The sequence below is a fragment of the Antedon mediterranea genome, chromosome 5 (genome assembly GCF_964355755.1).
Source record: "Antedon mediterranea chromosome 5, ecAntMedi1.1, whole genome shotgun sequence".
In the NCBI taxonomy this organism is placed as follows: Eukaryota; Metazoa; Echinodermata; class Crinoidea; order Comatulida; family Antedonidae; genus Antedon; species Antedon mediterranea.
In genome coordinates, this window is record NC_092674.1 from 16,931,503 (window position 1) to 16,957,530 (window position 26,028).

The following is a 26,028-nucleotide window of genomic DNA, read 5'->3' on the forward strand; positions in this document are numbered from 1 at the left end:
TTTATGCAATTCGCCGCAACTCAAGGTTGATTGGAAAACAGGCTTTAATTTTGATTAGAAAAGAGAATATACTACTAATTATTAAAACAATATTGCCTTCAGCTAGGCCCTTCATGTTACTAGCAAGGGGCAATTTGCTCAGTGTTTTTCTTAAATGGATTGATTTCGACCACAAGTTAACTGTGCAAGTGCAAAATCTCTGAGCTGCGGTTATTTGCATAACAAAGGCAAAGACACAAAACCATGGTCACTTCCAATCTCTTCGTTTAGGCTCGGTAATTGGCTGTGTAATAGATGACCTAAAAACCAAAAGCCAATCAACAAACACTACAATATCTAAAATATGTGGAAATTCATGAAAAAAATCTAAAACTCCACATGACATACATGATCCAAAAAAGTTATTTAATAGTCTATTATAGGTTAAAGTAATTTTAAGCTTATCTGTTAACAGTATAATAATTCAAATTTAAAAAATTACATATCTTAATAATTCTCAAATAATTTTATTCTGTTGTCTGATTTTAATAAAATAAAAATCACTTTCTTGTCAATTCAAAAAGAAATTATTTTTCCATGATTAAACCACGACACATTTGTCAATAGAGTAATCAGAATGCACATACAATTTATAAATTATCAGTTGATTTGCAACTTCCCATAGAGGGTTGTGGCAAGAGACAATGTGTTCAAAAAGGCAGACAGCAGTTATTTAGCACAGACTAGCAGATCAAATTATTCTTTTATCTTACTGCCAAATTTTCTCTTATTTGTCAATGATATGACTAAACACTTTGCTTTATCAAGCAAATGAATCTCACCTATTATAATCATCATGCCATGTAGTAGCTTTTACATCAAGAATTGTGTGTTTGACATTTCGAAGAATCTGCAAATTTTTTTCAAAAGTACCTTCAATCTCCAAAAGACTACGAGTAATCTCTGGCCCACGCTGACCAGAAAAATATGGCATTAGGGTTTTATTACCATCTTCACGTCGTGCAAAATGTCTCTGACACTCGCATACCTAAGAAAACAGACACATTTTTAGTCAACAAGCCTAAAAGTAAAACCTTAAACTGTTTTCTTTCCGAAAATAAGTGCTTTGATTGCATCTTCTATCTTCTTGGCAGTGAAAAGCAAGCACGGTTTTATGGTACAGTATTTTGTTTTAGAAAACATGAAATTTAACAAAAATATGAAATCATCTACAGTATGTAACTTGCCTCTAAAAGATCACGGCATCTCTGAATAAATGCCTCTACCTGAGCAAAGATGCTGGTTTGGTCTAGAACCCAACCTTCCTCACTAAGACGATGATGCATGGCACGAATCTAAAAACCATAAAATGAATTGCTTACCTACAGTGCAGTATATCAGTTTATTTCTTACATCCTCTATTCTTTTTTATTTTTCTTCACATAGGGAAACATACAACAGTTTAAACATCATTACATTTCAGTTTCCTTGATCTTTTAAAATTTTATTTAATATGAAAATGAGATGTTATCAAGTTTTCATACATTTCAAGAAATATGTTAAAAATGCCTTGCATTCTGAAGAGCTAAATCAATTTTAAAATGAAGCATATTTTAAAACGTTTACAATTGTTTTTACATCTTATCAGACTAGCACAGAGGGTGCAGACTGTAACTTTCATTATGCTTGTATAACTTATAGGATAATAATTTTAAAATTGTGGACATTGTCATGCAAACAAACATACAAAGCAAGTAATAATATTCAAGAATTTTGCAAAGTACAAACTACAGCGAATGAGAAACTACCTTAAAAACATCAAATTATTTTGGCATGAATGGATGAATCTTGACCTTCCACCCTTCTGTAGGTTTGTGACTGAATTCTTCTGTATTTACATCCTTTACAGGCATATAAGTACAGTAACTATATAAAAGATGTAGGTCAAGTGTTATTATAGCTTCAAAAACATTATAATAACACTTGACCTACATCTTATTCTCAAAGTATGTTGGTCTGAATAAATTACCCCTGACCTTTGAAATTTCCCCTACCTGTGATTTATTTTCTTTATTTTCAATAATTTAGGTACATGAATGGATGACAATACAAATGTGTGTAAACCTTACCCATCTGTAAGTCTCTTTCCAGCTGTTACAACAATTAATACATTCATTCAGGCTCTTGGTTGATGTAAGTACATTGCCATCAAATAGCTTATCTAGGTTAATTTCCTTGCAGCATCTATGGATAATCTCATTGCTAAGCTGTAAATTAAAAATATATAAATTAATTTCAAAAAGTATAAGAGTCATTTTATAAATATATTAAAGTAAAAATGTTTTCATTCAAAGTGAATAATTAATAATATTTTTTAAATTCATCTGAAATTAAGAAAAATCATCATATAAAAAATCCCATTTTAACAAAAACCATACACAAAATTAGTTTGATTTTACAGACATTTTAATTGAAATAGCTAAAAAACAACAAACAACTAACTTTTCGAAAAAGTCCTGTCAATCTCTCCCTGCTTTTATAGTGATCAGAGTTAAGCCAAATCATGCGCACTTTATTGATGAGCTTAGGAAGCAGAGGGGGTATATCAGCAGGTCTAGATTTGGAAAGTTCTTCACAATCAGCCGATAGAGTAGACAGGAACTTTAGGTTGCTTTGAGCCTTAGCTGATCCATCCTAAGGCATAAAATAAACCAGTAATATTTTTTATTGTTTTTATTTGAGGAATACACTTTTTTAAAATTACTATGAAGTGAATAGATTTCTCTAAAAACAAAATAGAACTAGATTTAATTTGTAACTATAGTATGACGAAATATAGGTTATATGCATTGATTTAATAAAGATAATTTAATTTTAAAAGATTGATTGATTGATTTTGTCAGAATCTTTAATTATTTATTTTATATGAAAGATAGGATCTTGGCAATGCAAATACAATAGCCGGTATCACTGCACATCGAGCCATATACACTTGAATAAAACAATTCGATAAAAGATCCCTCCGCATATATGTCATAAACCACCCTTGTTACATAATAATAAAGACATTATTTTTTCGCTAGATTTCATTATAAATCATGCATATAATTTATACACTAAGAAATAAAATTGAACAAACAATACAGATAGAAACAAAAATCTAGTTTTTTTTCCTAAAGTGAGACTCGATCTCAATACCTTGAATATTATAGACGCGATCACAGCCACTGAGCCATATACACACCTGAATAAAAGAATATTCCTCTGTGTATTTGTTATGCAGTAACCACTTTGGCGCAGATAGATTATTATATACCGCAATGAATCATAATTTTTTACTACGACGATATCTTTAAACATTTTTTTAATGATGCAAATTATATATTTTCAACTTTAATATATGAACATTTTAAGAAGAAGGTTAATCAGTCGGCCTCAGTATGCATGACATGTTGCTTATATCAAATATAGGTCTGCAGATAGAAGAATTTGTGACTTCTACCTTTACAAAAAAGATTAGTTAGGCAACATTATAAAGAAGAATACAAGGAGAACCTGAATAAGAAATTTGTTTGGAAAACTACAAGGTATTTTTTTGTGATATTTGGTGTATCATGATACATCTTTCTAGGCTGAAACCAAGCCATCGAAAGCTTTCAACAAGCATTATCAAGGGAAAAAAAAACTGTTTATAGACCTTTGTATATAACTGATAACTAGGGCTAATAATACTAAACAGGAAGTTTCGGGTGTCACGAAACCTAAGAACCCCTAAGACCTAAGATCACAAAACCTAAGACCCAAGACCTAAGAAAATTCATTTTCACACATGCCTTGTATTTTAACTCTAAATTTGTTAACCAACTTTAACCTGAATACCACACCTTAGAATTAGATGAAGAAGAGTCAATAAATAACAGAATAAATACAGACGTTTTTCTCATGCGAATTTCGCATATTCTATGTTCAATATTTTGTTTCTATGGAACGCCAAAAGAGCAACATTAATAGAGGGCTAAAAACTAGGTGGAATCCATCTATTTAACTAAGTTTTTGGTGAAAATCATGTTCAATTCAATATATTTTGTCACTGTCAATACAAATAAAATGTTACTGTTGATACTTTACACAGTCTCTTTAACTTTAAGAATAAAATCGACAAAGTCATCATATCCCCTTAGGTCGCCCTTATGACTAGTGATGCTGATTTTAAGATTGATTAATATTCTTTGAAAATAGAAAAATATCAGCATTAACATATTACACCATTTTTACGATTACACGATCGTTAATGGTTTCTTGGTTCTTTCGACGTTGCTGGGACGTGAAGTTTTGCAAAGCCAAGGCCAGTCACGCGCAGCCGGGCCTGTGTGTGAAAATTGAAAAAGTTACAAGTTTTGATGCTTCAACCCACCCGGCCTAGGACATGCTTTCGCTGATATCTTAATCTAGTCTTGACACTAAAGACAAACATTAAATTAAATTGTTTTTATATTAAAGATGTATTGTCCCTTTGTCAAATTCCAAAAAAATAAAAATTAGAAGATTTTAAAAAAAAGTGGGTCATTTTGAAGTATCATAATAGTTATTAACTTTCTCCAAAAATTAGTCGAAAAAAAAAATTATTTAACTGAAATATAGACGTTTTTTAGTTTAAAAAAAAACTGTGACTTCCAGTCAAAGTTTTCGATCAAAACATATCTCATAATGCAACGCGCTTGTTTGGCTACTCTGTATGCATAATCATAAAACTTCCTCGCGATCTGTGTGAAAACACCTTCTCAACCGTGACGAGTTGTAAGCAATCCTAATTAGGATCATGCAAAATGCATACTCTTGGTTTGAAATCTTTGTTTACTTTCTCTCGTGACGATTTTCCAGACGAAATGTAATCAAACTAATTTACCTGTTAATTACGTAAAATTGTTGTTTTTGGCACGAATTTTCGACTAAAAGTGAATAACTTTAATATTACTTTGATATGGCCAATTTAAATTTAGAATATTTTGACTTTCATTTTTTTGTGTTTCAAGGGACAATACATCTTTAAAATTTAGTTTTTACACTTATTTTGAAATATCAGACTTTAAAAGAGTACAAAAAACATCGTCGCGTTGTAAAAAATCAAGAATTGTCAGCGCGTACGTATCATAACGTTGAAGCCCCTGTGTACGGTAGAACCTTGCTTATTTCCATATGCATGCGCTGCATACAGCAGAGGCTAGTAGTCTGTATGAGGAGGAGAGCAGGAGAACACTAACCATGTGCTATTTTACGAGGTATATTCAGAGCGTCATTTCGACGATCGAGCATTCTCTACTTCTACGGAGCGCCATTTATGCCTTTATTTACTTCCGAAATAGAAATAGTACTACGGTAACTGGTCCATTGGACTAAATTTAGCATTGGTGGAGCACAGTGACATAAAATAGAAATAAGTCACTAATTTTAATATCTTTTCGTATGTTAATACACTGTGCTCAAGTGGACACAATTTGGCGCCAGTGAGGAGCACAGTGATATAAAATAGAAATAAGTCACTGAATTTTAATATCTTTTTGTATGTTAATACACTGTGCTCAAGTGGACCCAATTTGGAGCCAGTGGAGCACAGTGATATAAAATAGAAACAAGTCACTGAATTTTAATATCTTTTCGTATGTTATTACATTGTGCTCAAGTGGACCCAATTTGGAGCCAGTGGAGCACAGTGATATAAAATAGAAACAAGTCACTGAATTTTAATATCTTTTCGCATGTTATTACATTGTGCTCAAGTGGACCCAATTTGGAGCCAGTGGAGCACAGTGATATAAAATAGAAACAAGTCACTGAATTGTAATATTATCTTTTCGTATGCTAATACACTGTGCTCAAGTGGACCCAATTTGGAGCCAGGGAGCACAGTGATATAAAATAGAAATAGTCACTGAATTTTAATATCTTTTCGTATGTTAATACACTGTGCTAATGTGGACCCAAATAATAAATTAATGCTCACAATTCAAATATGTTAGAAAACGATGTTAATGATTGGAATAAGTTAAAAGGTTGTAAAACAGAAATCTGGAAAAAAGAGTGCGCAACAACGCTTAACGTTAAGCAGCATTTTCTATTTCAATTGAAAAATTTATAAAATAGCTGGTATGATTTGACCATCTAGGTAATATAGACTGGCTAGAGGGTGAACTCCAATGTTATCAAAGTTAGAAAAATGATTATTCATGGGGAGGGAACCAAGAAGATGAAGGCTACAATCAACCATTCGTAGTCAAGAACTAATACGCCTGTATTAAGTGTATCAGCGTGAGATCACTTTTTAGTCTGCCTTCTAGCCAATTTATATAAACTGTTTGGGCTTGACACACAAAACAAAACAATGAAAAAACACCTGAATAAGTTTAGAAAGTTTCCTAAATGGTGTTACATATGAAGATTTGGAAAACTCAAGTATTGTCTGGATATGAATGACTCCATGTTTCTGCAACTGTTCACTAATACCGGATAGATCAATACAACGATTATGCCAGAACTCTATTTCTTCCAATGGACCAGCATTCTCAGAGGTTTCAATGGCATCTTGTGAAGCTAGAACCTCTTTGATTTGCCTTGTCCAATGTACCATTGCAGCTGCAGAAAAAAAAATGTATTACTGTACTGTATATCATTTATGAATATGAAATTGTTCTTTGTACTGTAATCATAAGCTTAATGGCTTATGGCAATTCATGAATTTCATTTCTTTAGAACAAAGAAAGTTAGCAGAAACTGAGAACTGTACAGAATTATACAAAAAGTTGCAAAAGGAATAAGATAAGCATCAGTTTGGCCTATACTAATAAGCATCTACCTTTAAACACTACTAAAATACTATCAAATGCACAAATGTAATAAAGTTTCAAAAAAAGATTTTTGCAAAAGGAATAAGACCTACTAACAAGTATCTACTTTTCAACACTACTAAAATGCTATCAAATGCAGTTATAATGTCCTTTTTTGACTATTGTAGTTGCATTTGGTCAAGTACTACTAACAATTATTTGGCCTACAAGCACCTACTTTTCGCCACACTGCTCACAAATTCCGCACGCTGTGCAAATGGGACAAGTCACGCAGTATTAGCATTACCGCTTATGGAGTAAGAACAGTTTTCTATTTGGGCTCATGCCTATTACTTGCTCCTGGCAAGATGAAATGTAAAACGTATTTTAAGAACTTTTGCCGAATAAATATTATTATTATTATAATATTTTATTATTATTATTACCATTACCGCTCGTCTGTGTAAATTTTCCATAATGAATGCCTTAGAATGGAAGAGGTTAAATGAACATTTGAGAGAAAGCCTTCTTAAAAAAATTTGCTCCTCCTATGTAACAGATTTATTTTTAACCATAATAACCATACCCAATGTACCAGAAGGAAATCAAATAATTCATTAATAGAACAGAAATGGAATTGTGTATAAGGCAAGAGAACAATTTTATTCCATGCCACTGAAGCATGGAATGAACTCCCAAATGAAATCAAAACTAACCTAAATGAACTCTGTATTATATAACAACATTTAAGAACTTATTAAGCAACATTTAATTTGAATTAAATTTATCTTCTCCATTGTCCACTTACTTTTTACCAATATGTTAAGGGGTGTCATTTTTAGTTTATTTTTAAAATATGGTGCCATACCAAAATAATGTTCTGTCAGACAACTAATTTTCAGCAACATTAACTCTAAATGTGTGGGTGTGCAGACTATAATGGAACATAGGAATTGACTTTCTCCCCATACAGGTGCCCATAAATTCAAATGTTCTGTTATGCCAAATTAAGGGAAAGTTAGGGTAAAGGGATCATCTCAAAAGAGTAGATTAAGAGCACATGTTTTGATCGCGCATTGAGCGAGTGTTGTTCACTCGTTCAGATTTTACAGCAGTCACGTAAGCATGAAAATACAAGACAGTTCTGGCCAATTACCATTATGTACAAGAACAATTAATTCCACAGTGTAATAGCAAAGGTCATTCATTGATTACATTTTTATTTATTTCAAAGCCTGCCATCAGTAATTTGTTGAAGTTCTTTGGATGTTTTTAATGTAATCGAATAGATCGTTTAATGTTAGGTTGGCACAAGTACTTAGGCCTAGTCAGACTCACTAGCTAGCTTAGTGAGTAGTAGTAGCAGGCTAGCTGTATTATAAAATGAAAGCAAATGTTTACAAAATAATTAAATTCTTTGTTATAAATTTCTACAAAACACATTTGCATTGAATCCTTGCTTTACAAATTCTTCATTTATTATAGACCATTTATCATAGTAGTTAAATTGATACCCTGACCCATTGTTTGGGTCGCGAAAAATATTTGATGGGTTGCGAAATCGTCTCCGATGCTGAAACTTTTTATCAATTATACACTGATCTGTATGTGAAATTTACTCCGTTTTGTAGAATGTACAAGTTTTTTCTGTGTTGATGTAAGTAGTACACACAATTGGGAACTGAAGATGGGGGCGCGCGCCGATGGGGCACATTGACGCTTTTGGCACATAGTTCATTGTAGTAACAAGTGGGGAATCTCCTTTTAGCACCTGGATTTAATCACCTACCTGTTGGTTCCGGTTCTACGATAGAATCTTTGATGCTGCCACAGGCTTTTAATTTGATTTATAACATATGGGTTCAAGGATGTAGCCATAAATATTTCATTACTGAGTGGATAACATTACTGAGTGGATAAAGAATATCTCTTTGCACCGATCCTCTACCCTATCCCTCAACCCTAATGTTACATACAAAACACAAATTGGGAGTTTCTCTTTCGGAAGTAAATTCCAGGGTGCTAATTGTAGTTGACTACATAAATCACTGTCTATTTAGTTATCTGCACCTTGGCGGAAAACTCCTTGTGATTGTATGAAATCATCATCAACTTTTTTTTCAGTATTATTCTTCTTTCTTTCCACCCTATATTTGTGTCGTGTTTCTCTAAAACGTGTAAACATAACATTTCGTAACTTTGTCAACATATCGACATTTACGTGAAGTTGTGCACCTCCTATTTTTGAAAACGTAAAAGTTGCCCAACGTGACTTGTGCGCGATTTTATTTGGTCAAAGATCAATAAATTCCTCTGACTGGGTATGTTCCAATGAACATAGTATCTCTACTTTTACCTACTTTCAAGTCTTTGAACAAGTTCTTTATCTTTGGCAGCTTTAATAGGTTCCATTTTAAGACCTTCATTCGGTATGTATAGTACAGTGTGGTTCTGCATTTTGTAGTGTGTATCTGTCACAGTTGCCATGAAACGATGAAGTTGTGCTGAGAAATCATTTCTTATACCTAGTCATAAAGTGTTAAGGTTTTTTTATAAAAGTATAAATGCACTCCATAAAAACTTGATGGGGATTTTTTTGGCATTATTCAGTACCAGCTACACACACTCCCTGCATGAAGATATGATGTCACATAGGACAGGAATCTTCTTTCCTGATGGAATTTAGCAGCTTGTTTAGATATGATTAGTGGATCTAAATGTCAAGAAACAAAAACCTTTAGTTTCAGTTATTTACAATTTCATTTTACTTCAGGAATTGGAAAACATTGCATTATACATTGTTTATATTTTATTAACTAAGTATATAACAAAAGAAATGTTAAAGGATACTGTCAGGCCAAGACTTGTTTTCCATGAAAAGCGGTACATAAATACTCTGCATCAAACTTAGTAAACTTTTGATGTGACCTGGTTTCATTGTCCCATACTGCACTAACTTTGTAATGTTTGTAGAATTAATTTCAACACCAGAATCTAACTTGATAAAGTATGCCATATCCTTGGTCATATTAGGTGGCACATTATTATTTAAGCACAATCCCATTTGAGTATCAACATATACAACTAATAGACGAGCAGTAGATGACACATTGAAAAATGTGTCTACTGTTTCATAGTGCTGTTCTGTCCAAAGGTCTGATTTCAATTCTTGTAATGTTGCTCTTGCTTTAACATATGCTCTCTATAAAAAAAAAATAAATAAAATTATCACATATTTTAAAGAAACCAATGAGTATGATTATTGAAATATTAAAAAAAAACCACTAAAATAATTTTCTAAACTTCCAAACATTTTTGGACAAACTTTTCCATTACAACGAAAATTAATATGCATTGCGTCGATGTAATGAAAATTGCGTCGATGAAAATTTGTAATTTTAAAAACATAATTTGATTTAAAGTACAGGTTTTTTTGATACAACTAATAAAAAAAAAATTCTGTTAGTACTATTTGCAGCATTTTTTTTTAGTACCAACATGTGTATAATTATTTATTTCATTCTGTAAAACGTACATCTCAGTAAAGTGGTATGGCCCTGCACTAATAATATTAAATAGGACAACAAAAAAAATTCTATTAAAAGAAAATTATACTAAATAAAAAATAAATAAAATATTATTAATACCGTAGTTCCTCGGGTATAATCCCACCTCGGGTATAATCCCACCTCGGGTATAATCCCACCCCCGACTTTACGATTACCTTCGCACGCAAGCATATCCCCGGGCAAAGTCCCAGTGTATAATTTAACATTAGGCCATAGGTGGGCCTAGGCCTACTGTAGCTAGCTAGGCCGACGTCAATTTCTCACCCAAAAAATAGAGTAATTTCTCTGAATTTGGCTGACTTAAAACTCATCAAACATTGTTAAGTTGAATACAAGCATGCTCCAATCGTCACGTTCTGTACATCCTTTCGCCGTGTCGTGTACATTCTTTCTTGACGCTTGATTACCGTAAAAAAAAACACCGCCCTCTATACCGATCGGCTTGTGCAGTAGAGTTTGTGTCACATGCAACAACATGCGATTTACACAGAGAGCTCGAGCGTGTGGGTGAACGTGGAGAACTCGTATGATCGAGTTCATGTCGATTTAGGAAGCTAGGCCTAGATCACATTTTAGGGTATTTTTTAAGTAGAAATCTCGGGGAAAATCTATACGGTAGGCATAGCACAGGTAAGACCAATTAGGCCGCCTAGGCCTAGATGGCCTGGCCGTCTAATTGCTAGGCCTACATCGGAATATAGCTTTTAGATAGCAAAATCGTAGACAGAAGAAATATCGTCATTTTCAGTTCATGCAGCGGGAAATCCCCGGGTATAGTCCCACCTCCCAAATTCGGGCAAATTTCACGTACAAGGGGGGTGGGATTATACCCGGGGAACTACGGTAATTGTAAAAACAATTTAAATAAAATATTTTTAAAAAAAGAGATGACAATAAAAGATCCTCAGTAGGAGTTGAACCAGGGACCTCAACTGTATAAGGCTGGATATAATAATCATTACCCCAAACTCACATTCACAAAGTTGTTTGTAGTGAAGATACAGCATTAGACACAAAAATAAAAAAAAAATATATAATTTTGGGAGAAATCTTATGTAGCGGAATTTTACAGTAGGCGGAGGTATGTACTCTCGGGGTGCCCTTCTAGTTCTAAATGCAAAACGTCACTTCTAGTTATAAGCATTAAGTGGAAAATAATTTCCCTTCTTTGTACCTTTGATCAGAGAATTATCAACAGTTCTTTAATAATGTATTTCATAAATCACGGTTCAGCACAGTGAGTAAAACACCGTGGCCATTGACATTAATGCTCATTACAGTTAAGTTCAAATCCGCAAAATGTAAATAAAAAGAATCACCATTTAACCCTTTCACTGCGTATACCCGGTACTACCGGGTATAAACAAACGTCGTTGAAATACGTACAAAAGGTAATACCGGGTATGGGCAAAACAATGATTTAATTGTATTTGTCTATAATATATAGCACCCTCTACATTTTTTCGATGAACTTGAATATTTTTTCAAGTCATTAAAAATTTTTTCCAGGAAAAAAAAACAGCCCCCTATAGTTGTATTATTGTCTTGAAAATCATGCGCCCTCTATAATTATATTATATATAGTATAGTATATAATAGTATTTCTATCTTGGAAATTTGTTTTTTTGTAGCGTCATGGCGGCCATTTTGAAAGTAACAAAATTTACCCGCCCCAATAGGGCAACATCGTGTTTATCACAACACGCAAACAAAAAAATTCTGAAACAATAGTTAGTTTTTGTACTACAGTATAGTGAATTTTTGGAAAATGTCATTATTTTCACGATTTTGCCCCAAAACTTTGATTTGTGCATAATTTTTATTACTAAACAATTAATTATGTTTATGTCATGTTTCCGATTTGTGTCCACTTTTTTATTTTATCTTATCTATATGTACGGTATCAAATAATTCACCATGAAAAACACCCAAAATAATAGAGTTTGGACTTTCGTTCGTGTTCATGTCTAATTTCGACTACCACCACCATGTGAACTTTTTTGTGTTGATTTCAAGTCCGTAAGCAGCTGTAGTTTTATTATTCCAATACATCTTAATTCTATAAATTACCAATTCATATTTTATCATTGAAATGTTTTAAAATGCCGACTGAGTTCAACGTGCATTCCCCTCTCATGTACATGCACGCTGTTGTCACTTTCTGATGCGCACCCTAGAATAATATTCACACAGCACAATTTTTAGTGTTTCTTTTATTTTCATAAAGTCTGAACACTTACAAGCAAAGTCTAAAGTTCCATATCCAGTATTGCTTTATTTTTGAGCTTACAGATTTGAGCTTCAAAGTGAAGGGATAGTGTATATAACAAAATCAATGCCTTATACAATTTCTTTTTATTTTAATAATTTGTACTTTTATCAGAGTGCACTTTTATTATACTTACTCCTACCATGCGAAGTATATAACCACATATTATGGCAGAAAAAGGCCGTGCAGAGTACAGGTTACTGCCTAGTCACCTATAATTTGTCTTCAGTGATTAATTAAATTCTAGTTTTTGATTATTTCAAAAGTAATACTCCTATGTGCGCTTTTATTGGGATACCTAGTATCAATATATGTATCCTGTTTTGCTCCTTATGGATTAGACAACTTTAATTAATTAACCTACATTATTGTTTTGATCTGTAGTCTAATTTGTTGATTGTAATTTTTTTTTCTTTATTATATCACAATAAAAGTGATTCCTATGAATAAATGAAAATAAATAAAACACATTTAAAATTTGTATTTACTTACATAATCTATTGGTTTAGGTTCCAGTTCTGGTGGAAAATCCAACTTTGTTCTGTTACTTTTTTGACATCCATGGTCATTTGAAACAAAGTTATCATCTTCAGTATATCTATTCAGATCACCTAGAGTATAAATGATTGTATTTTCAAGCAATTGTGATAAAACATATGTGAATTTAATTTATTAAATGCGTACTGTTTTTCCCCACACATCTGATTTTTAAAATAGGAACAATTGGGTTGCAATGTGTAAACCAACAATGCTGGATGGTAGGATATAATATAGATTGTAGGTCATAGACTAATAATAATTTTTATTTATTTTTTTGTTAAATTTCAATTCTACGCAAGTAATCGCCACTAAAATCTTACAGAACTTAATTACTTGATTTGAACTAGATATGAAATTTGTCATTAACGAATTAGGTGGAACACGCAAATGCAACATGCACACGTTTAGAGCGCAGAGAGTTGACTATGCCATCCTTAGCCTCCTATCACCTGAAGTATGTATGTAGAATTGATTTTGTGTCATAGTATATAATAGGGACTTTACGAAACACGACGGGAAGCCATAGGACGGTGCTCATGAATAATTTATGCATGAGCTTTAACAAAATGTGCAGAGCGTGAAATTCTGTCGTCTTAACTTCTTGAACGATAAAGTTGCCATTTTCCCATTTACGGAGAAAGACTAGAAATAATGTGTATAACCTTAACCATACAGTTCAAGTTACACTTAAACGTGGAATTTTAAAAACTGTAAATAATATTTTAACTTCTAATTTAACTGTTTAATGAAATAACATTTTATTGGGTTAAAGTGGCTGTGTTAAAAGTGGGGTTTGAATGCGAGGCCAAGCTAGGAAAGCTAGGCCTATGCTGTATCACCAGAGCCAAGCGATTAAAGGGCCCCGCGCCATGAGACAGGGGAGGGATCGGAGAGATATACTGCCGGTTGTGTTGTCTTCGCAAAGGGGTGCATAAAATAAAGGGCGTGCGAACAATTTTGGCCTTTACAGTATATGAATTCATATCTACAATTCGACAGCTTTCATATACGGTTCAGTGTTCTCCCCAGGCCTTTGAAGCGTCGTGGTACCGTGATGCTTGGGTTCTCTACCATAGCGGTTTATGGTCGGCCGTGCCGCTTAAAACCTTATCCATGACCCTTAAAAACATCAACCACAACCAATCAAAAAATAGATTAATAACAGGTACTTTCTAGATCTGAGGAATCTGACACATGCCATGTCTCTCTTTCGATCTCTAGTTTTAATTGGATCGGTGAAATTTACTCTTTCGTCGGAAAGTATGCACATCATCAAAGGCGCAATTCATTTGCTAGTTGCTTTGATCATATAATATTGTGCATTCCAATCAAGAAGGTTAAATTTGTTGTTTGCTAGCGCGCTATGACATTTCCTGCCAACTAGATGTGTCCTACTGATGGGGGACTACCTCCTGACGTTCGCATTGATTGATTAGTTCTTATCACGTATGTTTACCGGCGGAAAAGGTAGGCTACGATCATTTTGATGTTTGCTAGCATGCTATAAAATGTGGTTTCCGACTACCTAGAGTTCCCCCTTACGTTCGTAATGAACGCTAAAAAAGTTTCTTATCGCGTATGTTTACAGGCAGAATAGTAGGCTTCGATCGTTTTGCTGTTTTTTTCATTGGGGATTTCCCCTTGACATTCGTAATGAACGCAAAAAATGTTTCTTATCGCGTATGTTTAACAGCGGAAAAAGGCTACGATCGTTTTGCTGTTTGCTAGCTCGCTACGGAGTCTCGTTTCCGGCCAAACTAGGTGTCATTCAACATGTATTTTACTTTCGTATGCACTTTGAGGTCCAGAGAATTTGACTACATGAATTGGTTTAGGGTGGTCAAACAATCATTTTTTGGCTTGGTTACACATTTTGAAAATGTGGCAAAAGGTCAAAAAGTCAGGGTGAAAGGTTATAAGACCGAACACCAATAGGTCCTTATATCTCGACAAAAATTTTGGTCTCAAATTGATCAGAAGGTACACATTTATATTCAGTCTAATGGGACATCTTAGTCAGAAATGACCGGAAATACCATTTCTGACCCATGGCATGTATGTATCTCTGTAAGTAACTACTGGTCGTAGACACTTGAATTTGGTCTTAAATTGTTCGAAATATATATTTTTTTATTTCTTACACATTTTGAAAAATGTTACAATAGTCAAAGGGTCAATGATTACATAAACAAATATAAATAGGTACTTGTATCTCGGCAACCACTGGTCGCAGAAAGTGGTCTCAAAATGTTCAGAAGGCATGCATTCATATTCAGTCTAATGTGGCATTATTTAGTCAAAAATGATCATATCATCATATAAAATAATTATTATATTATAAAATAATTATAAATAATACTTGACAAAATTCTCAACCGACCGACTTCTAAGCTAGTCTCATTGTTTTTTTTTACCATTTTCCTGTATTGGTGTAGCACTGTTAGATTTTGATTGCTCAAATGTTCCTAAATCTGGATCTGCCCCTTTTGGTACAGGTGAATCCATCTTTGAATCTTCTGTAGACATTTCTGGAAAATAAAAAAAATGTTCAGATAAACAATGGTATTGGTGGCAGTCATAGTGTTAATCAACTATCAAGTGGATCAATATACCAATATAAAACGGAACACAATACATATACAAATGTTTACTGGGATGAGGAGCATTGTTAAAAATATAGCCCAAGGTCATCTGGTGACTATATTATCTCCCGATCCAGATCACTGAGCCCAGTAAATATTTGTTTTATACACCATACCACACAATTCGGTTGTAGGCTAGGCCGAAGCGAACGCATAACATGGACTTGGTTGGAGTAGGCCTAGCTAGTGGCATGCACAGTTCATCATTCATTCACCGAGGAGAAGCAACATCATCAAATTAGTCGCTTCCAGATAAACAACAATTTTCCCAAAATACTTTATTTGTTTCTTCATATTTTAACTGGCAACTAAACTTACTACATTCAGTCTAAGTTAGCTACATCTACACAAGTTTTAAATACCATCGTAGGCTAGCAACACAATCGTCGTTGAAAGATGCCGGAATATAACATTAACATAAAGTATATCATTTCATCCTTTTAAATAATCTTTTGAGATGACCTGGAATTGTGTAACCAGAGTCCGGAAATGCAAGCTGGTGTAAACAACATAAAAAATTCGCTAACCCACCCAGGTAATGTGGAATGTATTTAGCTTCAAGTCAACCCGGGACGAACCTGTGTATTCGCGGTTTAAACAGTCCCGCATATGTTTTCCTCGGTTGGTTGGTTGCTTTCCTCGCTCACTATACTGTTCAGTCAATTTTGCAACTACAGAAAATTATGGCCATAGAACTAGCTGGTAGGTGACATCTAGATCAGTTTAATTGATAAAAAATGTCAGCATCAGAAACGTTTTTTTTTTACCCGCAACTCATAATTTGCGGAACGGTGGTTTACAACATAATGGTCTGATCTACCGATTTCTGCTGTCGGATTCTTATAAAAGTCATTAAGTGATGGCGAAATGTAAATAAGGTCCAAAATACATTCTTTGATTTAATTCTTAAGTATATTGGTATCTTCCATTTTATATGTTGTAATACATGTATTGACAGAAATACATCGTCATAATATGGCCACTCAAGGATTTTTTTCTCACTTGTACTAGTTAATAAAATTTATTAGAGTGCATCTCGCTTATCCGTTCCCTATTTTCTCCAAGATTTTAATATTTTTTTTACTCAATCAATTCTCTTTTACATGAGACATAATTGTATGACGTCATCATATGGCCAGTTGAATTAAAAAAGTCGGATTTTCATCTTTTTCGTAAAAAGTTAATAAATTCTTCAAATGGGTCTCATAATTTCTTCTATTCTACACTGTATATATTATACAGCAGTGTAAATACTCCATATATTTACTTCATGCTGTTCACATGTGCATGTTTTTGAAATATAGTTTATTATATCATTTGCCAATCTGTAAACATTTTCGCCCATGGCATGGTGTCCAATTTTCTTCCAAATCTTATATATTTTTGCTGAAATCATATCTTCTGAAATTTTCATCTTCTTGTTTGATTTTCATCATCATCATACCAAAAAATCAACATATGTGGGTTCCATAATTTCACCTGCTACAATGTACGGTATTATTATAGATACAGTACTGTATATACACACAGCAGGCAAAGAACATTAATTCTAAACCGCCCGGTGATATACTGAAATTTAATTAATTAATTTGAAACGATAAAGATGAGGAAATACAGTACTGTATATAGATATACAGTACTGTATATACAGTATTGTATACTGTAAACCCCAACATTTTCGCGCAGCCTTTATTTTCGCGACTTTTTGCATTTTTGCGCACACCACAGATACGTAAAGTGGGAAGACCATTTTTGCAATTAATTTTTCATCAAAAATACGCGCGATTGTCCAATTTGACGTGCTCGTATGCCATGATTTTAAGTCGAAATTGTTTAAAAGTTAGTAAAATTACTAGAAAAGGCTGGAAAAACATAATTCAAGCAAAAACAATATGTCTTTAACGCTACGTGCACACCACGTGCATGAAAATTTGCGCATGCATGGACATTTTTACATGCTTAAAATGAAATGAAACACATAGAAATTGATTTTTCGCATATTTCATTTTTAAACGCGTAACTTTCTGTGTAACAATATAACATGCCATTTTTTTTCAACAAAAATTTAGCGCATGATATAAATTATACTTTTGCTAAGTTTCAATTTAAAATTGTTGTTTCGTTTTTGTAAGTCACATTGTGCAATTGTAAATGTCATCAATGAAAATGTTAGCTGCACAACTTGATGATATGTTGAGAAAGTTCCAAAATATTATTGCAAGTTTTAGAGATACGCGAGACACAAAAACTAAACTAGAGAGTAAGAATTTGTTACTGTATTTTCTTGCCTAATAAAATCTGAAAACTAGCCTATTTATTTTGCTTTATATCAATTATCATTTACTAGATAGTATGCTCGCTTCGCTCGCGTACCATCTAGGTCGTGCCCACAGATGCTTCTCGAATACATATAATAGTGATTTCAGCGTTAAAAAACTGGCGACTTCAAATGTACATGCAGGACTCGACAATAATACATGTCGTTTACAGGAACGAATAAATAGACACAGTGATTTATTATGTACTAAACTAAAATTAGCACACTGGGAATTACTTCCGAAAGAGAAACTTGTCACAAAATAAGACCAATTGTTTTGTAACAAACTGAATTTGTATTTTGTATGTAACATTATGGTTGATAGATGGGGAAGAGGATGGGTGTGCAAAGACGAAAATTTTTTTAATGTATTCTTTATCCATTTAGGCCTAGGCCTAGGCCTAGTAACGAAATATTAATTGTTTTCATGTTTTACAAATAATATACACTAAACACAGTAAAACATTGCGATTTAATACTTTGTTGAAACTGTCACCGTCATAGTCGATTGAAAATACTTAGTACAGTACATGTAACGATACATCACTAATACGACGTTTATATTTTTTTGTAATTATATTATTAATGCCTAAAAATCCCGCCTAGCCTAGCCCTATACTAGCCTATCTATAGGCCTAGCTAGGTAGGCCTCTAATAGCTAGTAATAGGCCTAGCCTACAAAAGAATTCTTATTAGGGCCTACCCTAGGCCTACCTTTTTTTCTCACAAACACTTTTATAAAAAAATAAAATAACTGTGTGTGGTTTAAATAAACGAACTGCAGTGCAGCGTTTAGAGAGAGAAGATGGGGCTAGCCTTTTTAGGCCTAGCTAGGTCCCGGCTTATACAATCTTTCGATGATAAACACACTTTACTGCGCCTCTCTCTCCTAGCAACCGCCGACGATGTAGGGTAGATGTATTTTCGGATCACGGCCGGGCAGTTGTTTTGGTGGTGGTACGCTGTTGGTAAATAGAGACGTACGTACAGGTATAATATTGAGGTATATTCAGAGCGTCATTTCGACGATCAAGCATTCTCTACTTCTACGGAGCGCCATTTATGCCTTTATTTACTTCTGAAATAGAAATAGTACTACGGTAGCTGCTCCAGTGGACCAAATTTAGCACCGGTGGAGCACAGTGATATAAAATAGAAAAAGTCACTAATTGTAATACCTTTTCGTATGTTAATACACTGTGCTCAAGTGGACCCAATTTGGAGCCTTGGGAGCATAGTGATATAAAATGGAAATAAGTCAATGAATTTTAATATTTCGTATGTTAATACACTGTGCTCAAGTGGATCCAATTTGGAGCCAGTGGAGCACAGTGATATAAAATAGAAATAAGTCACTGAATTTTAATATCTTTTCGTACGTTAATACACTGTGCTCAAGTGGACCCAATTTGGAGCCAGTGGAGCACAGTGATATAAAATAGAAAAAAGTCACTGAATTTTAATATTTTTTCGTATGTTAATACACTGTGCTCAAGTGGACCCAATTTGGAGCCAGTGGAGCACAGTGATATAAAATAGAAAAAAGTCACTGAATTTTAATATTTTTCGTATGTTAATACACTGTGCTCAAGTGGACCCAATTTGGAGCCAGTGGAGCACTGTGATATAAAATAGAAGTCACTGAATGTTAATATCTTTTCGTATGTTAATACACTGTGCTCAAGTGGACCTAATTTGGCGCGCGCGCCAGTGAGCACAGTGATATAAAATAGAAAAAAGTCACTAAATTATAATATCTTTTCGTATTTTAATACACTGTGCTCAAGTGGACCCAATTTGGCACCAATGGGAGCACAGGGAAAAAGTCACATACAAAAACATCGAGAAAAAATACTTCTGGAATTTAAAAATATTTCAAACTTGGTATATTTGTTCAATATCGGTTACTCCATCCGTAAACCAAAAGAAAAAATAGTTTCAAGCCACATCAGTGATTTTAATAACTTGCGTAAGATAATACTTATGAAAAAACATACAATTACGACACATATATTAAACTCTAATAATGATTTTTACAACAAAAAACGGTTAGGAATTCGATTTTTCCCTGTAAATTGAGCAACTAAAATAAAAAATATACCAAGAAATATATATTGAATTCGAGGTGTATTTTTTTTTTACAAAAGAAATGTTCGTATGTTAATACACTGTGCTCCAGTTGATCCAATTTGGCACCAATTGGAGCACAGGGAAATAGTCACATACAAAAACATCGAGAAAGAATACTTCTGGATTTCAAAAATATTTCAAACTTGGTATATAATGTTCAATATCGGTTACTCCATCTGTAAAGCAAAAGAAAAAATAGTTTCAAGCCATATCAGTGATTTTAGTAATTTTCGTTCGTTTAAAATGTATATTTATGATAGAACATAGAATTCCAACACATTTTTTAAACTTTAAATTTTGATCGTCATCAAATAATTGTCCTACACATTTTAAATTTGGTAGTATAGCCTACGTTCAATAGGTTACTACACGTTCAATAATGTTACTACATAATTCATATTTTTAACATATGTCTTTTTTTTAATCGCTAAAGTTTAAAAAAATGTGTTGGAATTTTATGTTCTTTCATAAGTATTTATCTTAGACAAACGCAAGTTATTAAAATCACTGATGTGGCTTGAAACTAATTTTTCTTTTGCATTACGGATGGAGTAACCGATATTGAACTTATATACCAAGTTTGAAATATTTTTGAATTCGATAAATAAAGTTTTTGTATGTGACTATTTCCCTGTGCTCCACTGGCGCCAAATTGGATCCACTGGAGCACAGTGTATTAACATACGAACATTTCTTTTGTAAAAAAAAAATACTCCTTGATTTCAATATATATTTCTAGGTATATTTTAAATTTAAGTTGCTCAATATTGAGAGACCACGTAAAATTGCACAACGTATTATTAAAGCTGATCTAACGCCTTGTTCATTTATCTATGAAAAGAGTATTCTAAAAAAAGTAAACAATATTATGAAAGACCCCACTCATCCGTTACATTACTGTTATAACTTAAATAGATCAGGCATTAGGCTACGACCTCCAAGAGCAAATCTTTGTAGAACTAGAAAATCCTTCGTTGTAAATAGCATTCATATTTTTAATTCTAATGTAAGACGTTAATGCAATTTTTAATAGTTTTACATTTTTAACAGTATTTTTAACTTTTTATCTTGTATTTTTAATCTGTTATAATACTGCACGTTTTTAAATTTTTGCAATACTGTTGTTTTAATCTACCAAGCAAAGTGAATTTCCATTTTTATGGACAAATAAAAATTTCTTGAATCTTGAATCTTGAATCAATTTACAGGGAAAAATCGAATTCCTAACCGTTTATTTTGTTATTAGAGTTTAACATAATATGTGTCGGATATGTTTTTTCATAAGTATTATCTTAATCGAACGCAAGTTATTAAAATCACTGATGTGGCTTGAAACTATTTTTTCTTTTGGTTTACGGATGGAGTAACCGATATTGAACATATATACCAAGTTTGAAATATTTTTTAATTCCAGAACTATTTTTTCTCGATGTTTTTGTATGTGACTATTTTCCTGTGCTCCCATTGGTGCCAAATTGGGTCCACTTGAGCACAGTGTATTAACATACGAAAAGATATTAACATTTAGTGACTTTTTTCTATTTTATATTACTGTGCTCACTGGCGCGCGCGCCAAATTGGGTCCACGTAAGCACAGTGTATTAACATACGAAAAGATATTAAAATTCAGTGACTTATTTCTATTTTATATCACAGTGCTCCCCTGGCTCCAAATCGGGTCCACTTGAGCATAGTGTATATTAAATTCGAAAAGATATTAAAATTCAGTGACTTTTTCCATTTTATATCACTGTGCTCCACTGGCGCCAAATTGGGTCCACTTGAGCACAGTGTATTCACATACAAAAATATATTAACATTCAATGACTTATTTCTATTTTATATCACTGTGCTCTCCTGGCGCCAAATTGGGTCCACTTGAGCACAGTGTATTAACATACGAAAAGATATTAAAATTCAGTGACTTTTTTTCTATTTTATATCACTGTGCTCCACTGGCTCCAAATTGGGTCCACTTGAGCACAGTGTATTAACATACGAAAAGATATTAAAATTCAGTGACTTTTTTCTATTTTATATCACTGTGCTCCCCTGGCTCCAAATTGGGTCCACTTGAGCACAGTGTATTAATACGAAAAGATATTAAAATTTAGTGACTTATTTCTATTTTATATCACTGTGCTCCACTAGTGCTAAATTTGGTCCACTGGAGCAGCTACCGTAGTACTATTTCTATTTCGTAAGTAAATAAAGGCATAAATGGCGCTCCGTAGAAGTAGAGAATGCTCGATCGTCGAAATGACGCTCTGAATATACCTCTAATATTACCGTAGTTACAAAGTGGTTAGGATTAATTCCGGCAGAATCAACGCAATTGATTGGTCAATTGAAAATCGCTCATGCATGCATATTTTTTATGAACCTCATTATTATTAAGATTAATCATAAACATATTAAAGTTAGACGGGGTAAAAAGAAATCTAAATTTTTTATTTTGTTTATTTTATGTCTTTAGGAGGCAATGTGGCCAAGGATTACCAATAGTGAATTAATCACTGTCCTGTCAGATAGGTGGTAACTCTTTTCGAATAATGAACTGGGTTCTTTAAAGTGCACACAGGTTATAACTGTGTACTATGGACCTACGGTTTGTAGTCCTTATCCGAGAAGACTTGTTCCACCACCAGAACTAGGAGCGAGTCGGCCTCGAACCCTTGCCGATGTTGTTGGCTCTTTAGGTACGGTAAACGGTGCCCCTGTCTTAACCGCTCGGCCATTTGACTCGTAATACTAATTCTAACATTAAAATAGCATACAATAATATCAGAGGCTACAAAAGCAAAAAGTATATGATATCCAAAAATTTGTAAATAGGCCTATCAATAAAATTAATGTATTTGGAATAGTTGAATCATTTCTAAAAGATAAGGAAGATATACAAATCAAAGGTTAAAATTGGATTGGGAAAAATAGATCATCATATGCTAAAAAAGAGTCAATGCGGGATCGGCTTCCTAAAATTAGGGACGACATTAAGATCATAGATGACAATGGATGTACTAGATACGAGATGTGATACCCTCGAACGACTAGGCCTATGGGTAAAAGTGCAATTTAATAGTTCTACCAAATCTGTTTATCCTTAACGGTAGTGAAAAATGCACAGGAGTATTTATTATTATTATTATTTATTGCCAAAAACCAGTTACAAACAAACAAAAACACAGAAACTAAGGGAGTAGGCAGGAACCTAAAAGTGGACCTAATCACTTTAACAAGAGTTCAGGTTCCGTACTCCCAAGTATTTACGTGGGTAGTAAAAGAATCAACATAAAAGTGTTTTGGATTAGGGCCTATGGTCTTGTTTCAACAAATATTCAAAACGATATAAATGAATTCATGATAGATGATCAATGTAACTTTCACATAGGTAGCGATCATAACATGTTTATAATTGATATGAATGTGGAATCATTAATAATAATAACACAATCCCTGAAACATTTAAACAACGATGGGATATAAAGTATAACTACGATTGGACAACGTTCCAACAGGACCTTGAATCTAAATTCACTAACTGGGACCCAGCCCATTATTTAGATGCTAATGAAGCTGGGAATCATGGAAACGCCTTGTAGTGTCTGCTGCCGAAGAGACAATAGGTTATTAAAAACAGTCCAGAAAAAATAAACAATGGTTTGATTGTGATATTGAACAGTCAATGAAACAAGGCCAACAGCCATTAAGTCGCGTGCTACACAATGCATAGTGATACCGGACCGACAGACAGACAGACCGACCGACAGACAGACCGACAGACAGACCGACCGACAGACCGACCGACCGACATAGTGAACTATACTGACCGAAATTACTGAACATGTTTAAAAATGTTGAAATGTTTAAAAACATTTATATTTTTTTAATTTACACGTGCGTAGCCTGTCACTTTTGACGTGCTCGTATAACGTAATTTCGAGTTGAAAAGTAAGTCAAGAAAACAGAAATCGGGCAAAAAGAGTGCGCAATAACATTTAACGCGCAGTGCGCGCGCAAAAATATGCGCACTCATGGAAATTTTGTAAACGCTTAAAATTGCCTGAAACGTACTCTTATTTCATCGAAAATAAATTTTGAAAATTTTAAGCGCGCGTACGCATGTGTTACATGCGCTACGCACGTAATTGTATTGCCATATGTTGATTTATGCCCTGAAATTTATGAGTACCAAATTTTATTTAATTGTGATTCATGGTTGTGAAGATATGATTACAAACGTGATTTCGTTAAATCGTGCGTAGACCGCGTAATTTTTTATTGCGCACCGTGAAAACATAACCACATTGATTCCAGGCCATAAGGAAGATAAGGTCAGAAAGCGATAAAACGCATAGTGATACCGGACCGACAGAGCGACAGACAGACCGACAGACCGACCAACCGACCGACATAGTGAACTATAGAGTCGCTTCCACGCGACTAAAAACGAAAAAAAGCTTGTCGAGCACACCGACTTTATTGTAGGCCTAAGAACAAAACTAATTCTGACTTTAATGAAACTATAAGGGATAATCTCTGGAAAGATTATCAAATTAAACAAAACGAATGTAAAACATTAATTAGACAAAAAATGATGCAAATCCGGATGGATAGATGTTAAAAAATAATGGAAAAAGGCGGACCTCAGTCTAGAGACTTCTTTTTAAAAGGGAATAAACGAGCGAACAGTGTTACATCTATAATAATTCCGGGAACGCACAATGTAACATCAGACGCACCCATAATTAAGTCCTCGTTAACGAATTACTTTAATACCTTAGGTAAGAAAAACTTAGATGTAGAGAATGATCTATTTGATGACAGTTTAGCTGACAGCTACAACACGAATGTTCAAACCGCTACTCTGGATAAACTCGAATTCTCATGTGAAGATGTAAAATACGCAGTCTCCCTATGTAAAAACAACAAAAGCCCGGGCAATGATAATATTTCTAACGAATTGATAAAAAACGGCGGTAATTACACAATGGTTGCAACACTGTATAAACTGTTTAAAAGGCTCTCTCATCTCGAATGTATCCCAGATGAATGGAACAACGGCGCAATAGTATATTTAAAAAGGCGACCGGCGAAATTTAGATAACTATAGAGGAATTACCTTAAACTCATGCATTGCTAAGATCTATAGTCGAATAATTTCTCGAAGAATATCAGAATTCCTTGAAGACTACGATTTATTAACCGAAGCACAATGGGGCTTCCGTAGAGATAGACGATGAGTAGTTAAATGGCGTTTATGGGCTGTTTTTACAAAATTGTAAATATTAGTCAGCTTTACAAAGTACTGAAGAGTAAATGACTACGGAAGTATGAAACAATAGGTATTGTGTTTCGGGGTATTATAACAATAGAGGTATTACCGTATATTATAATTTAAATTAGTTACATGCTATCGTGTTGTGTTGGTAACATTTAAAGTGGGTTAATTCAGTATGTTGGCTACTATATGCAGTATGATATAAATTGTACAACTTGTAGTCCAGTTTTACAAAGTACTGAAAAGTAAATGACTACGGAAGAATAAAACAATCGTTGTTGTGATAGTATAAAATAGGTGTGATGTTTCGGATATATAACAATATAGGTATTATTTAATTTGATTACATTACGTCATGTATTGTCGGAAATTTTAAAATTAACTTTCATTTTCATTTAAATGGTTTACGTTTTACATAAAGAATTCTTTGATAAAGATGCACCTGGTTAATTAAAACTAGTTAATTGAGATATCGAACCC

At 33.5% G+C, this 26,028-nt stretch overlaps 1 protein-coding gene across 3 annotated transcripts in view; it reads right to left on the reverse strand.

The window, feature by feature from the left end:
* Positions 1–19,007, reverse strand: part of LOC140050011 (dynein axonemal heavy chain 2-like) — a 162,784-nt gene extending 143,777 nt beyond the window's left edge. Inside the window, exons 1-10 of one of the 3 annotated variants that reach the window (XM_072094992.1) lie at positions 18,852–19,007; positions 15,593–15,706; positions 13,131–13,249; positions 9,651–10,002; positions 9,161–9,325; positions 6,371–6,609; positions 2,482–2,673; positions 2,109–2,246; positions 1,227–1,334; positions 822–1,027 (exon numbers count right to left, since the gene is read on the reverse strand). In XM_072094992.1, the coding sequence (XP_071951093.1) occupies positions 822–1,027; positions 1,227–1,334; positions 2,109–2,246; positions 2,482–2,673; positions 6,371–6,609; positions 9,161–9,325; positions 9,651–10,002; positions 13,131–13,249; positions 15,593–15,704 (1,631 nt within the window). In that variant the 5' untranslated portion in view covers positions 15,705–15,706; positions 18,852–19,007. Of the gene's footprint in view, positions 1–821; positions 1,028–1,226; positions 1,335–2,108; positions 2,247–2,481; positions 2,674–6,370; positions 6,610–9,160; positions 9,326–9,650; positions 10,003–13,130; positions 13,250–15,537; positions 15,707–18,851 lie in introns of those variants that run through there. The other 2 variants (XM_072094994.1, XM_072094993.1) reach the window with 2 other exon arrangements.
* Positions 19,008–26,028: the final 7,021 nt, after the last annotated feature.